Below are 14123 nucleotides of genomic sequence, written 5' to 3'. Positions count from 1 at the left end.
ACTTACAGGCACATAGCATTCAATATTTTTGCCCATATATAATCTTTCTTAGCCCAAAACTGAGGAAGGGAGCACAGCTTCCCTGAGCTCCAACATACAGAGATGATTTATTTAAGAAGGTGATGAATTTTCATACTGAATGCAATTACTGAGGTCCACGAGCACGCACAGATATCTTCACATGCGACTCTAACGAGGTTTCCAGGGAACTTGTAGCTATTACAGATTCACGGGCTCCTTCACTCAGCTCCTGGGAAAGCACTAACAGCTGATTCCATGCTAATTCATTGCTCAATGAATAAGTAAAATCTGCACAGTATAATAAAACCATTGATCATTATGCTTTAAAAAGATTGACTCCTAAATATTTAGGAAGCAGCGTGTATTCAATGGGAATGTTTATTGGCACTGGGAAATTAAACTGTCACCCGTGAAATAGTAAAACTCATTAATGCAGAGTTTCTTTTTAAGTGTTAGGAATTAACTTTATGACTGCATCAGTAATGGCAAGCCTCAGCCTTAAATCGCCTGCCATTTAGTATTCGTGAACATTATTAAAACATATTAACCGTAATTTAATTGACTGTTTTTTTTTTTTTTAAAAAAGGAAAAAAAAAGGGGGGGGGGGGGGGGAAGAGAATATTCCCCGCCTTCGGGGCTGTAGCTCGTTTCGGGAGCAGTTAGCGAGGGGGAAGGAGGGGAAGGCAGCGCCGGCCGCGCTCCTCAGCCCCCCGCACCGCGGCCGCCGCCGGGACGGGACCGGCACCGGCACCCCGCGCCGCCGGCGGGGCAACAGCGCCCTCTAGCGCCCGCCGCGCCCCGCCGCCGCCGCCCACCCCCCGCACCCTGCTCCGCCCGACGGGCCGCGTCCGCGGGGGAGGCCCCGCTCCCGCTCCCCGCCGCACCGGCCGCCACCTCCCCGCGCCTCCGCAGCGGGGCAGGTCACGGAGCATCCTCCTCCCCCCATCCCCCCCCCCCGGGGCGCTCCAGGGCCCCGCCACCGCGCTCGCCCGAGCACCCGTTGCAGCCCGCCCGCCGCCGCACCGCAAAGCCCAGCGGCGAGGGAGGCTCCTGCCGGCGGGGACAGCCCCCGCTGGCACCGCCCGTAGCAGCAATAACGTGGGGAAGTTAAGAGGGGATCTCCCGAGGAAGAGGGAGCGAACAGCTATTTCCCACCCGGGATGCTGCGGGGGAGGGGGGAGGGGGCGGCGAGCACGACCCGGGACCCAACCGCGCCCGTGGGAACCGACGGCACCCGCCGGGCCGGGCCGGGCAAATATCCCCCCGTGCCACCAGCAGCTGCTCGGCCAGGCTGGATGGAGCGAGACTGCGCCCCCAAAATCCCGGCAACCCCCCTTCCAAGCCGGGCGGGAAGAGGCGCACGCCTCCGGCCCCGTCCCAGCCGGCGGCGGGCAGCCGAGCCCGGGCCAGCAGCAGCCACGCTGGCCGCCAAACAATGCGGCCAACGGAAGGACAGAAAACCGGGAGGGAAAAACCGGGAGAGCCGCTCCTTGCGGGCTCTAGCGGCTCCCGTGCACTTCCACGTCCGCACCGGTAAGACGGTGGCGAGCAAATTCCTCCATCTGGCCGCAACTTTGCGTTTCTAAGCTCCATTAGCAAACCGGAGCCGGGCTAACTTTCTTAGAGGTCACGTTGCAATAACCCCCTTTTTCAGGGAGTTTTTTTTTTTCCCCCCATCTCTTCCCCCACCCCGCCCCAACCCCAGGCAACTCCTTGAGCTCCCGCTACTCACAATTTGTTGCAGTTAATCCCAGGTGCCAAAAACCGAAGAGCAGCAGAGCGAAGCCCCCGAGGGCTGGGGAATCCATGTTCAGCCCCGGAGGGGGAAACCAGCCGCCCGCCTGTCTCCCCCGGTCCCGCTCTCCCAGCGCCTCTCAGCCTCTGTGCGCTCCCTCTTCCTCCGCTCATTTACTCCATCCAGCATCCAGGCGCTCCGGGGGAAGGGGGAGCCGGGGGCGACCGAGGGACCCTCCTCCACGACCCTCGGAGGAGCCGCTGCGAACGCCGGCGGCAGCGCCCGAGCCGAGCCCGCTTCCCCGGCGGCTGCTGCTGCCGCCGCCGCCGCAATTCACCTTGCGAGCTGCGGCGGGGAAGCGGCAGCCGGGCGCCGGGCACCTCCTTATAGGCGAGAGCCGCGCTGCACTCCACCTCCTCCCAGCCCCCCTGGAAGTCACTCCTCCTCGCCTGCCAGGGAGGATCCTTATTGCAATCTTCACGCGTTGTTGATAAGCATCGGAGTCACGGAGTAAATCAGATGCCTGGAGGAAAAAAAAAAAAAATTAAAATCTTCCTCTTTTCTTTTTTTTTTTTTTTTCTTTTCCCAGCTGTGGCTGGAACATTTTAAAGAGCCCCCAGCGCAGTTGTTTGTTTGCTTATAAATGTAAATGTCACATACATGAAATACACATGTATGTCCCAGGATACACAGTGCTGACACAGCCCGACGAGCCCCAGCCCCGCTCCCGGGTCTCAGCCTCACCCCCAGGGAGTGGGGATGGGGCCTCGGAAGGGGCTTGATCCGCTCTCCTGTCACTGCTGGTCCAGACCCTCCCTGCCTAGACCTCCTAAAAAGGGAGCGGAGGTGGCCCTGGGGGTCCCAGCAGAGTCATGGGGAGCTCTCGTTAGTGCCCCCCAACCCGAAAGGGAAGGCAGCCCACGGGGTTGCAGACCAGACCAGACACGCACCTGAGGGCCGCAACCCACCCCCAGCTGGCAAGGGTGATGCTTGACAAAACCAGATCTCAGGATTGAATGATTACCTCAGCAGCTGAGCAAGCCGGGGTTATCTTCCAGAGGTGGGGTACGGCAAAGCAGAGTTTAAAAAGCATCTTGCCTTCCCCTGGCGCTCTGCGCGCAGGCAGCCGGAGCGAGCTCCGAGCCGGCACCTTGCGCCGTGCCCAGCCGCCTCCCTGCGCACCGGGGAGGTAAGCATCCTTTCAGGAACTCCAGCTTAATCACTGCTGAGATCTAACCTTGTTGCTTTGCTGCGGCGTCACCCCACATCAATAGAGTGCTGCATCAAAGTCAGGTCAAAATTGCATTAGTGATTCCGCTGTAATCTGCAAGGAGAGTATGTTTGGACCATTAAAATCTTTGTGTGGGGAAAGTCGCTGGTCCTAAGCCATCATCCCTCACAATGGCGAGGAATAATGAGAAGAAATAGACTGTTCACCAAAGCCATCCTGACTTGCCGATGGAGAGCGGAGGTTTAAATTGCTGGCATGCTGGAAGCCTCATATTAAAAAGTAAGGAGGGTGGAGGAAAGGCATCGTGCTTAGCTATTAGGTGCTATATCAAGGAGGGGTGTCAGGGGGACATCTTAACTTTAAAGGAGCAGCCAGCTTGGAAAGCAAAAGTCCACGTTTAAAAAATGACCTAATTATTTCACCTTCTGTTGTTACAAGTGACACAAGTGACACAAGGTTAAACAGGAAGGATAGCTGCCTGGCACTGAGGCTTTCAGGCAGAGTCAATAAAGGATTTAGTCAGACAAAACCAAGACTTAGGAGGAACTTAAAAGCCTAATGAGCTCTCCAAGTCTTTCATTTTTGACTTTAAATACATCTGCACACACCAAGGCTTCATCTTTGCTCATGCAAAGATTTGACCCCGTTGCTCCGTGCTTCGCTGACTTCTGAGCCCAGTGGGATTTCAGAAACTACGGGCGGGAGTCAGTCCAAGGCTAATGCCTCTACATGAGGTGTCTGCTGTCCCTTCCGAAGGCTCTGAAGGAGGTGTTCAACTAATCACCAAAGAGATGCTTGTGTAAGGGCACAGGCACGATCTCCTCTGAGCAGGCCCATTTTGGAAGGAAGTGAGCTCTGCTCATTCCCCTCAGTGGATGGGGAGAGAGAGGGTCTCACCTTCACGTTTTCTGATCCCAGTCAGAAACATCTCATCTCCCTAAGTCGTACAGATCATATACAAGACTCTGGCCCAGAAACTGAGAACGGTATTGCTTTGCCACATTAGGCCAGGAGGCTGGAGTATTGAGAAAATTATGTTATTAACTTGACTTTTTCAGGTGAGTAATCAAGCTTTGGAAGTGCTAGCAGTGCCTCCAGAGCTATCGCTTGAGTAAAGCTAAGCAGTAGAATGTATCAGAAAGCTTAAATCCAGAGTGGATTTGCTCTGGAGACACGCAAGTCTTTGACACAGTCACAACTTCGCAACTACGTATTCTGAAATTAGCAGAAGAATTCAGAAGAAAGAGATTAAATACGGGGGTTTTTTTCATGCTTTCGTTTTAAAAAAATAATTAAAATTAAACGGACTCTGTTTCAAATATTTTCAGTGTCTCTTTAAACTATCTGGCACAACGGTAGACTTTAACTGACTCACTGAACTAATTAGTGGCTTGTTTATAGGAAAGCAGATGTGGAATTGAGCTATGTAGGCTAATTAAAAGCTATCAATAAATATGAACCCAATCCTGCAATGCATCCCAGTGGTCACCCATATGGATCCGACTGCAGGACCTCGACCTCGATTACACCATCAGTTTTCAGGTCCCACTCGTGAGGTGCTGGTTTCCCGGAGGCACACCTCTTCCATAAACTCCTTCCTATCATAAATGCCAGGCAGGTGCCTTAAGATTTGTGAATGTTTGGGTGCAGGAGCACTACAACCGAGAAGTTATGACCGGAGTGGAGGGCTACGCAGCTGTTCTTTGCAGGAAATTATGTAAATAATGTCATGTTTTAAGGGCTTTTCGCGAGCAAGATTTTTATTAGAGTAAATTTATTAATCACTATTAAAGCTGTTCAGACAAAAAGTGTGGCGCGTCCTCAGCTGCAGATCTGGGTACCCTGGGTCTTGGGAAAACTCAGTTGTTGTTCAGGTTTTAGTGTATCTGGACCTTGTTCAAAATGACTGCCATGGCTGCCACCGAAGGCATTGCGAGCCTTGGCAATGAGTGGCGGCGTAGTTACGCATGTAGGGATCACTCCTTTCTAACTCAGTGATAACTCCTTTCTAATTCAGTGTTAACTCCTTTCTAACTCTTCCCCTTCACTGTGGCACGTTTTCTCCTCCTCGATGAAAGCAAAGGTGACCTTGACAGTGAAGACCCTGAGATCTTTCCTTTTAATTCCTGCCTCTTCTTTGACACATTTCATGTATAGCCTTTTGCCAGTCAATTGATGTTCACTCCCTGTTTGTTAAACAAGGGGAACACACACTACCGCGTCTTGTACAGATGGCAGGAGGAGAAATATGCTCATGCCTGGCACATGTTCAGAGCCTGCAGTCATGGTGATCGTATGAGCACCTTTAATTTCAGAGGCAATGTAGGTCATGATTAGGTCATCTGAGACCGCACAGAAAGGGCTACGTTAGTTCTGGGTGAGAAAGCCTAACGTGGGCATCCAATTATCTTCCTCCCCGATGGCAGCTGAGTGCCCGTATTAATGCTGCTCAGGACACAACCAGTGTATGACCTGCATGATGGGGAGAGGCACACGAGCGGCGTTAGACCAGTAGCTGTTCCTGTCTTACTGGCTTTATGGTGGAAACAACAAATCGCTGAAATTCAGCATTTAAGTTTTCAGCCCCAGTGCCATACCCAGGTTTGTTCTGCCAGTCTGGAGCCTTGTTATTTGAGCAGAAGGAACCATTTGTGGGAATTCGATGAGAGACTATGAATAGGAGAGCAACAAAAGCACAAGAAAACATCAGGAAGAGCAGGAAATGCCAGCTGCCACAAGGGAAATAGGGGTATGCATGTTTGATGGAGAAAGCTTTTTTATTTAAATCTTTGTCTGAGAAGGTTAAATTTATCTATGATCAGGTACACTTGTTTTCTTTCCTAGAGTCAGTAAACATCATCTGTATTGCTATAACCCACGTTGACTTTGCCATTGGAAGCAATAACAGTTTAGCCCATGAATTCAATCAATCCAGCTGTTTGGGTAACTGCAACTGGAAGCTTTATGTCTGTCCCCAGTCATATAGCATCCAGGGAAGGAGAACAGCATTATGTATATGAATTTTGAAGAGTGCATAGTACCACAAACTTTATTGTACGTGGCTTTTGGATCACATATTGCTGTTTTCTGTTGATAACTAGGAATTTGTCTGAAGAATATTATGTTTCTGATCAAAAAAAACTAAAGGCCATGTCAAAAAACCATCTTTTTCCCTTAGAGTTCTCCCCTATAAAAATAAAGGACTCATTCATTAGAGGGAATATGTGGGGAGCTTTCATAAAACACATCGACCCCAACCAGGTGAGTGCAACAGCAGGCTGCTCATTATCCTTGGATAGTTCCACAGCATACATAAGTCCGGAGGATAAGAAAATTTAATGATCTGCTGGGATAATCTGATGGCCAGTAGCATTTGTGAGATACATGCTGAGATTAGGGTAAAAGAAATCAGATGTCAAGCTGCGCGGTGATTATTGGAAGACAAAGAACTAAAATCACCTCTTCCTCCCCCTTGCCCTTCCCTACATTATTTTACCACTGTCTGCCGGCATTATGGCTTTCATTACATTGTCCTGCCTGCCTGTGAAGATGCTTGTGCCAGATACAGCTACCGGACTTAAAAGATCAATAACCCGACTAAATAATAGAACAAATGGCTATGTTTAAAAATTACCTAGGGACTTCAATAGGCCTTATATGGGACACACGTCTCCCTGGTGTAATTCCGGTGACAGCGTATGCTGCAGTTCAGGACAGAGTCACAGAGGTCACAGAGGGCATCATCCATAGGCTGCTCTCTGTGCTGGTTCTCCACCAAACACAGTGGTCAGCTCCAGCTGACAGTTCTCCCCAAATGATACCTTATTTTTACCAAAACCCAGTGTCATCCTGGCACATTTATTGTCCCAGAAGCAGCTGCCCACCAGTGTCCAATGGAAGGACGTACTTCATGAGGTGTTGGCATAAATACAAAACTCATTCCTGTGATCTCGTCAACCACAATCAGCACGGAAGAGAGAACTCACACACAAACCAAATAATGCAAATTTTCCCCCCTGTTTTAAAGTCACACAAATTAGAATGAAGAAACCCCTAGAAGGTCCCTGGACAGCGAGGTGTCACAGGATAGATGTAATCCTTGGAGAACAGCGGGCTAACTAATGGGAACATAGCGTAATAAGAACTATAAGTCCCAGCTGAGGTCAAAGCCCAGAGTGTGCCTCACAGTACTTAGAAACTTCAGGGCAAACTAGAGAAAAAAAAAAATAATGGCAGAAGGTGGGGAGGCATTTTAGCAAAAATCTCTTATTCTATAGACATTGCAGTTCAGACCACAAAGTTGGAAGGGAGACAATGTGATCTGTATGAATGTCTATTTCCATACATAAAGAAGTCAGCTTTATTTGTCATTCATTAGTGGGTTATCAAGACTCCGTTTTGCAGAAAACCAGTCATTCAGTCATGGAATTATAATATCTGCCATGTCACTGATGTGAGTAACGACATGTAATGAATAGACACTGGGAAAAATTTTCAGAAGCCATTAGTGATTTTGCATGAACAACGAAGGTATCCCTTAAGGGGCAATTTTTCAGACTGATTTGGGCCTTTACCCGCTGAATATCAGTACCACGATCTGTCTGTCCAAATAGGATGGTTAAGAGGAGAGGCATCCAAAATCATTAGTCTGTATTGAGCACTTGCACCTCAGAGCACCACTAATCCATAGTCTCATGCTTGAGGAGAGAAACATTCACCTGGACCTATAAACATAACGAACATCTTTGAATGTCTCCATCATTTTGCAGAGAAAGTTTGCAAGGAGTGAAAAAGAGAGCTAATTTCACCAAATAAATCATTCGTGACAAATGGCTCATCCAGTACTAGCACTCAGAAAATTATTATTAGCAACAGCTGGGCCGAGTATGACAACCTACATTCAGGCATTCTTTTCACTTTTCCGCCTGTCCTTCACTAATCTCTGTGATGGGCAGAGGTCGGAGAAGAGTGAAAAGAGGGAAGCTGTGTGGAAACTAATGCAATCATTAGGTCATTTTTAGCCTTGCTGCAATTATCGTACAGAAGGAGCCAACTGAGAATAATGGAAGGCGAGACTCCGCTGAAAAAAAAAAAAGAGGAAGAAATGAATACGCCGTCTCTCACAAGCCATCAGGACTTCTAGGTTTAATCCTGCAGGAATGAGCAGCTCCTGAGCACTCCTGTGTTGCTCGCTTCTCAGCGTAGGCGCAGGCGATTCAGAGTCTTGGCCCCATGTTTTCACACCAGCCCGCCTTTCTACGGCTGCCGTTGTCATATTTTTTGATGCAGACATTGAAGGACACGGAACAGAAATTGGGATTAATAGAGTTTCCTTAATCACAGTATCTCTGAGCTTATTCTGGACAAAGTCCTTGCTTAGGGTTGGGCTGGAAGTTGGCCTGGACTAAACTATGAAAATCCCCGTACGTGTGTTACGTTGCATACACAGATATATATACACACTTATATATGTATATATGTATACGCAGGCAGATATACACACACAGAAATACGTGTAAAACAGGAAATCAAACAAGGTAAACTCACACCTCAGTAGGAGATCCATTTATCTCATACTTACTGACTAAAAATGTTTATTTCCTCTAGGAAGTGGATGCATTTGCATCAGAATGAAACAATTCCATGTAGACCTACCACTGTTTTTTCAGAACAAAGTGATTTTAACTCCACGAGGGATAGCTGATTATACTGTAATGTGTAGGCCTGAGTCAGACACACTCATCTTACTTCTGACTGGAGCCAGCTTGAGGTATCGGAAGCCTCTGCTTTCTGCCAGTCTGGATTGCAGATTACACTGGAGTTAATGAATCCCTCCTACTCGGTAAAGATCTGCTGACAACATGAGAATATTAACGTAATGTAGCTATGTAGAGGGGTGGATATTCAGAGGTTCTTTTGCAATCAATGGACTTTGCATGAGTTAAAAAAAAAAAAAAAAACAAAAATTGTTAGTGATTTTGAGCAACTATTATCAAAACTAAGCCAAAATAAAAAAAATCCTACTCGATGCACTTTTTTTTCTGACTCTCAGGGGCTGTTTTTCACTTGTTCTAAGGATAATACTTGGATGATGTTGTGAATTCTAGGGTCCGGAAAAAAATCAAACTCGCTGCTGAGGGATTTTATGCCCCAGGATTTACACCAGAGTAAAGGAGTCCCTCTAGGTTCCCATGAAGGGGGGAAATCTCAATCAGTCCAACTTTCTGTTCTTAGATGTATGTTTAATCTGTTGAGGTCCAGGTAGAAAGTGTAGAACAGCGCCACAGAGATTTCATGGAGCTCACGTAAAGGGAGGTCTTCTGTGTGCAGAGGCAGAGGGGTGAAGTGCAGTAAACCATGACCTGGAGCTCACCAAAACCCCAGAATTTAACCTGTCATCCACACAGTTTGAAGAGGAAGCGAGTTTAAGCTTGAGAGCAGATCCAGGCTCACTTTCAAAGGTCACAGAGATGTATCCAGGGTCCAAAGACAGGATTAAGCCACAGAGAAAGAGTGTGGCAGAGCCAGGAGGTTAGCCCAAATTGGTTTTGCTTTCTTAGTTGGAATCTATGTCCTCTATTACCTCTCCTTCAGTATGTAAATCGGTTTCATAAACGTAACAACTCAAGAGGGTGGCAGTCAGCTGGGACAACAGCATACAACTCAAATCTTATCTGAATAGGCAGCGAAGTAGGGCATAAACACCTTACTTGACTTTGTTTCTCCACCTTAGGGGTTAAGATGCTCGTTGCAGGCAGATCCAGGCAGCAGAGATTCTCTGCAGCGATAGGAAGGCCACAGGCACTCAGATGTGCCACACAGAAACCTTCGTCATTGTCTAATATGAAGAAACAAATGTGGAAATTAGCACTAGGTATTGACACGTACCCTCTACATGTGTTAGTACCACTTATGTCATTGCATTTATTATAAGCAACTCAATTCCCACAGTGCAATTATAGCAGATGGATAAACAAGATGCAATATACTGTTCACTTTATGACAATGATCACATAATTCCAGCTTCACTGCTTTTAACTGTTTGCATGAAACACTGATTAATAAAGTTTTGAAAGGCTGTCAGACAGTGATATATGAACGTGTAAGTGATACAAGTGAAATTATTCCCCAGTATAAATATTCCTAACATAGCAAAACTAGTGAAGCTGTATCAGGGATGAACATGATCTATTCTGTCCATCAAGTTCTCCTCTACAAAGGCTAAGCAGTGACTACAACCAGCTATAATCATTATTCTCCACTTTCCTTCTTTTTGTGTCTACTTTTGTGTCCATTTAGACCACAAGCCTTTGAGAAACAGCCACCTTCTTCCCCGTCTATATGTATATGTGCTGTAGTCCTGATTCCATAATGAAGGTTGCAGATGCTTGCACGGTATTACCGTGGGTCAGCCACTGCAGAGACAATTATAGCAGTCTGAGAGCACAGCAGTGTGTAAAAGCCACAATAAGAAAAGGAAATAAGAGTCACAAAGAGCTTAGGAGGATGGAGGGTTAATTCCTTTATCACAAAAACATGTTACTGGAGCTGCGTTCTGTGGATTAACATTACTGATACATCCATTTCGTTAAGTGGACACAGTTGTCTGCTGACACATACTCACTTGAGATGATTGCATTATTGAGGTATCTCATAAAAACTGATACCAATTCACATCAGTGATTTTAGCAAAACTACAACCTACTGGTTTCAGTTTTGAAGATTTTGAATCCTTTTAAATTAAAGAATGGAACATTTAACAATCATTTTGGTCCTGAATTAGAAAATGTGTGTCTTAAGAATTAAATTATTGGCGGTGCTGAGCAAAAGATCAGATACCTGGCTATTCCTAGGTGAATATCTTCTCTTTTCTATCACCTCAGCAGTGATAGAAATAAAAGGTCAAGATGAAATCTGTGATGTTGTGCTTGTTAGCTGATATGCCATGACTCTAGTTTACACTTTCTGGTACCTCAGTTTTCTAGAGGAACTCATCTCTGAGAACTATTCAATTCTGAAACCTGCTGAATACACCATGTTGCCCTTGGGAACTGCTATTTTGAAAACTACTTTTTAAACTTTCTGGGTTAGAGCATCCCCTGATGGAACTGTACGTATCTCCACCTAATTTTAATCCTGACTTACATCAGCTGGATGTCATGTGGTGCTAAAATAAAACGCAGAAGCCAAATTCTAAAGGTTTTCTATCATTTTAAGCTACCTGGAGAAATCAGGAGTGTTTAGCTCTGGGGATCTTGTGCTGGCTTGTCTCACACTGATACAAAAGAAGATAACATCAAATAGAGAGGACATGGAGCAAATGTGGTTTTGGTTTTTTTGTTGTTTTGTTTTTTTTTTTTTTAATTCTCTGCTAATCTTCACAGTTTTTCCTTTTTTTTTCTTTTCCTTCATAAGCTCTTCTTAAACTGTAGATGATAGGCTATTTACTGGGAATAATCCTGTTAGGCAGATAGTGCCGTATACACACATCTCTATAATTCATTCTATAGGGACACCAACTTTTGAAATCAAAAAGTGATACCTAGCCCTAGTTTTCTTAGACATCTCACCTTTATTACACCCCATAATCTGCATCTGTGTTGTCAAATCATAAGGCATAAACCATAACACAGTGGTGAGAAATACACTTAAAAAAGAAAAATTTTGCCTTTTGATATTACGAGAGTTAGGGTGAGAGGGCATCCTGCAACGTCCTCAGTAAGTGTTCAACAACAACAACATGCAGGATCCCCTGCAAGTCAGAGGAGTCTGAAAGACCTTGAACTAAACCTTGCTAAAGACAACAATAATAATTGCTTTTATTTTAATGACTTTTTTTGATGGCTTGTTTAGTGAGTTTCTTTCTCACTCAAGTATGGGGCCCAATTTTCTCGCAGCAGTATGAAAGGCAACAAACACGCCCCAGTTCCAGAATACCCTGAATGCAAGAAAGATCAGCATCTGGCCACAAGCTCTGTACTATTTGACTTTTTGTCTGCTGAATGACTAAACTGTATGCTTTCCTTCTCTATTATAAACTTTTCTGAAGATAAACAGTTATTTTAATGGAACGGGAGATGGCATAATCATTGTGAAGACCTTGAGCTTTCTGCTGGCTGCGGATTTCTCTGTTCAAGTCCAGATGAGCTATACAATGCAAAAATATATCTGGTAAGTTTTTCATTGACATTACTAGGGAGGTGTAATGACTGTTGGTCTGATGTCAGCGGGAGGTGCTGTCAAGAAGGGGAAGGAGAAAAAAAACCCTCAAAACCCCCTGCAGACATTCAAGAAGAAATCTTGTACTGTTGAGTAATTACAATTCTCAAAGAAAAAATAGACTTGGATAAACCTGGAGGCACCTTTATGTTTTTCCTTTTGAAACCTTCCATCTCCCTGACATGATGCTTTGCTGTTCTGTCATTTCTGTCATCATGCCATGCTGGGCTAGTTCTTTTTCAGGGGGGAGGGGGTATTTTTGGTCCTTAGAGACCCCACTGTGCAAATATTTAAAACAAACAAAGTCTTTGTTGAGATTTTTTAAAAGTCTTTTAATCAGAAAACAGATATATTCTTTGTCTGTTGGAAGAGAAGCTGCAATTATCAAGGGAATTTCATTATTTCATTTCAAATGGCACGTACGTGCTTTGTGTGGGTGGTGAGGTAGGCAGGCGTCTCAGTGGTAGGTTATAGTCATGTTTGTTATGTACTTTGAATGTTACTTTGCTGATGTCAGTCCGGTGCTTTATTCCGAGGTGCAGAGGAAGCCCGGAGCAGTAAAGAGCCTCCCTTCCATGCCATTTTCCCACTTGTAAAGAAATCACGACTGAGACTGTAATTGTGAAGTTATGCAGTCACAGAAACTGCGTCCCAGGGAGGTGTTGCGTCTTGCTGCAAGTTATTGCCGTCCCTTTGTCTAGACAGAAAATGGCTGAACTTGTCTCTTGCGTTACACCATTTCTTCCTGTTCTTTCCTGTGTGAACCCTTTTCAATTCTTTCTGTCTCATTCACTTTCTTCTCACTGCTCTATCAACACCCTTTTTCTTCTCAAGTAGTTCATGGACCAGGCAGGTCATGTGCCATCAAATTACGGCCTTCCCTCACAATCTCTTTGGCTCTCATGTTGTTCCTAAAATCATCAGTTAAGTGGTTTGGTTTTGTGGTGTTTTTTTTTTTCTTTTTTTTTTTTTTTCTTTTTTCTGATTGAAACTGATGTTCCCTTTAACTGCTGCTTTCTTCCCTGAAAGTCTATTCCACTTTCGGCATCGTGTCTGTCTGCTTTCTGACTCTTCCATTAGTGCTCCTCCAGGCTTAGAGAGCCCCAGTGAGAGCTCTGCTATCTTCTGTTTTGCTTCCTGTTCTCCAGTTTGGGAGAAACACTTCTATCCCACTACGGGTAATTTTTCTACTCACTCTTTTCCATTGTTTTACATGTTGTTTTGTTATTACTATCTTTACAAACCTATCTTCAGCTGTCATTGTCTGCCCTTGATTTAAAAAATGGAGGGCAGGCTATGTATCTCGCTGCATGGAGGAAATATTGTTGATAGAAAGCTGCAGGGCTAAAGCCAATGGCTAAAATGCTCAGACTTTTCTATGCAAGATTTCCCTACAACCTCGTCTTCTTGATCTATGGCTGTCTTATGACAGTGAAGCAACCACAGATTAGATTCATCTGGCCTAGTGCTTTCATATTTCATCTGTGTATATGTTGAAATGTATTTGCTATTTGCTGCATGTATTTTCTATCGCTCTTTTGTATTTGATGAAGTGTTTTTTTTTTCCATCTCGTAAAGGCTCTTTGGGTGGGACTCAGCTGCCTAACTATGGGCATATAGTGTTATTTTAAACATTGTAGGGTTTCCTATTTGGCCAGTTACTACCTCTCCAGAAGGGCAGGAGGCTTGCACAGCTCATGTGCTCCATGCAGATGTCTCATACCGCTGCGTCACCCTGGTGCGCACACCCTACTGCCTCTGTGTATTAAAGGGCTGTGACTAAACAACGCAGCGTCTTTCTTCTTATCTTGCCATCTTAAGCTTCCTCTGGCAGCTTTTCAGGAAGCCATAGGAGGCACAAATTATAGCAAATGAGAAACAAACCCGTACTACAGAGCAATACTTTCCTAACGCAAA

The 14123-nt window shown here is 45.5% G+C and overlaps 1 protein-coding gene across 1 annotated transcript in view; it reads right to left on the bottom strand.

Moving 5' to 3' along the window:
• Nucleotides 1-1829, bottom strand: part of CNTNAP5 (contactin associated protein family member 5) — a gene marked incomplete at both ends in the record, with an annotated part of 292999 nt that extends 291170 nt beyond the window's left edge. Inside the window, one exon of the mRNA XM_082484629.1 lies at nt 1754-1829. Coding sequence (XP_082340755.1) covers nt 1754-1829 — 76 coding nt within the window. The remainder of the gene's footprint in view (nt 1-1753) is intronic.
• Between the last annotated feature and the right edge of the window lie 12294 nt (nt 1830-14123).

Source organism: Vanellus vanellus, assembly GCF_965231255.1.
Source record: "Vanellus vanellus genome assembly, chromosome: 5".
Lineage (NCBI taxonomy): Eukaryota > Metazoa > Chordata > Aves > Charadriiformes > Charadriidae > Vanellus > Vanellus vanellus.
The sequence above is the reverse complement of the archived record's forward strand: the minus strand, read 5'-3'. Positions and strand labels throughout refer to the sequence as shown.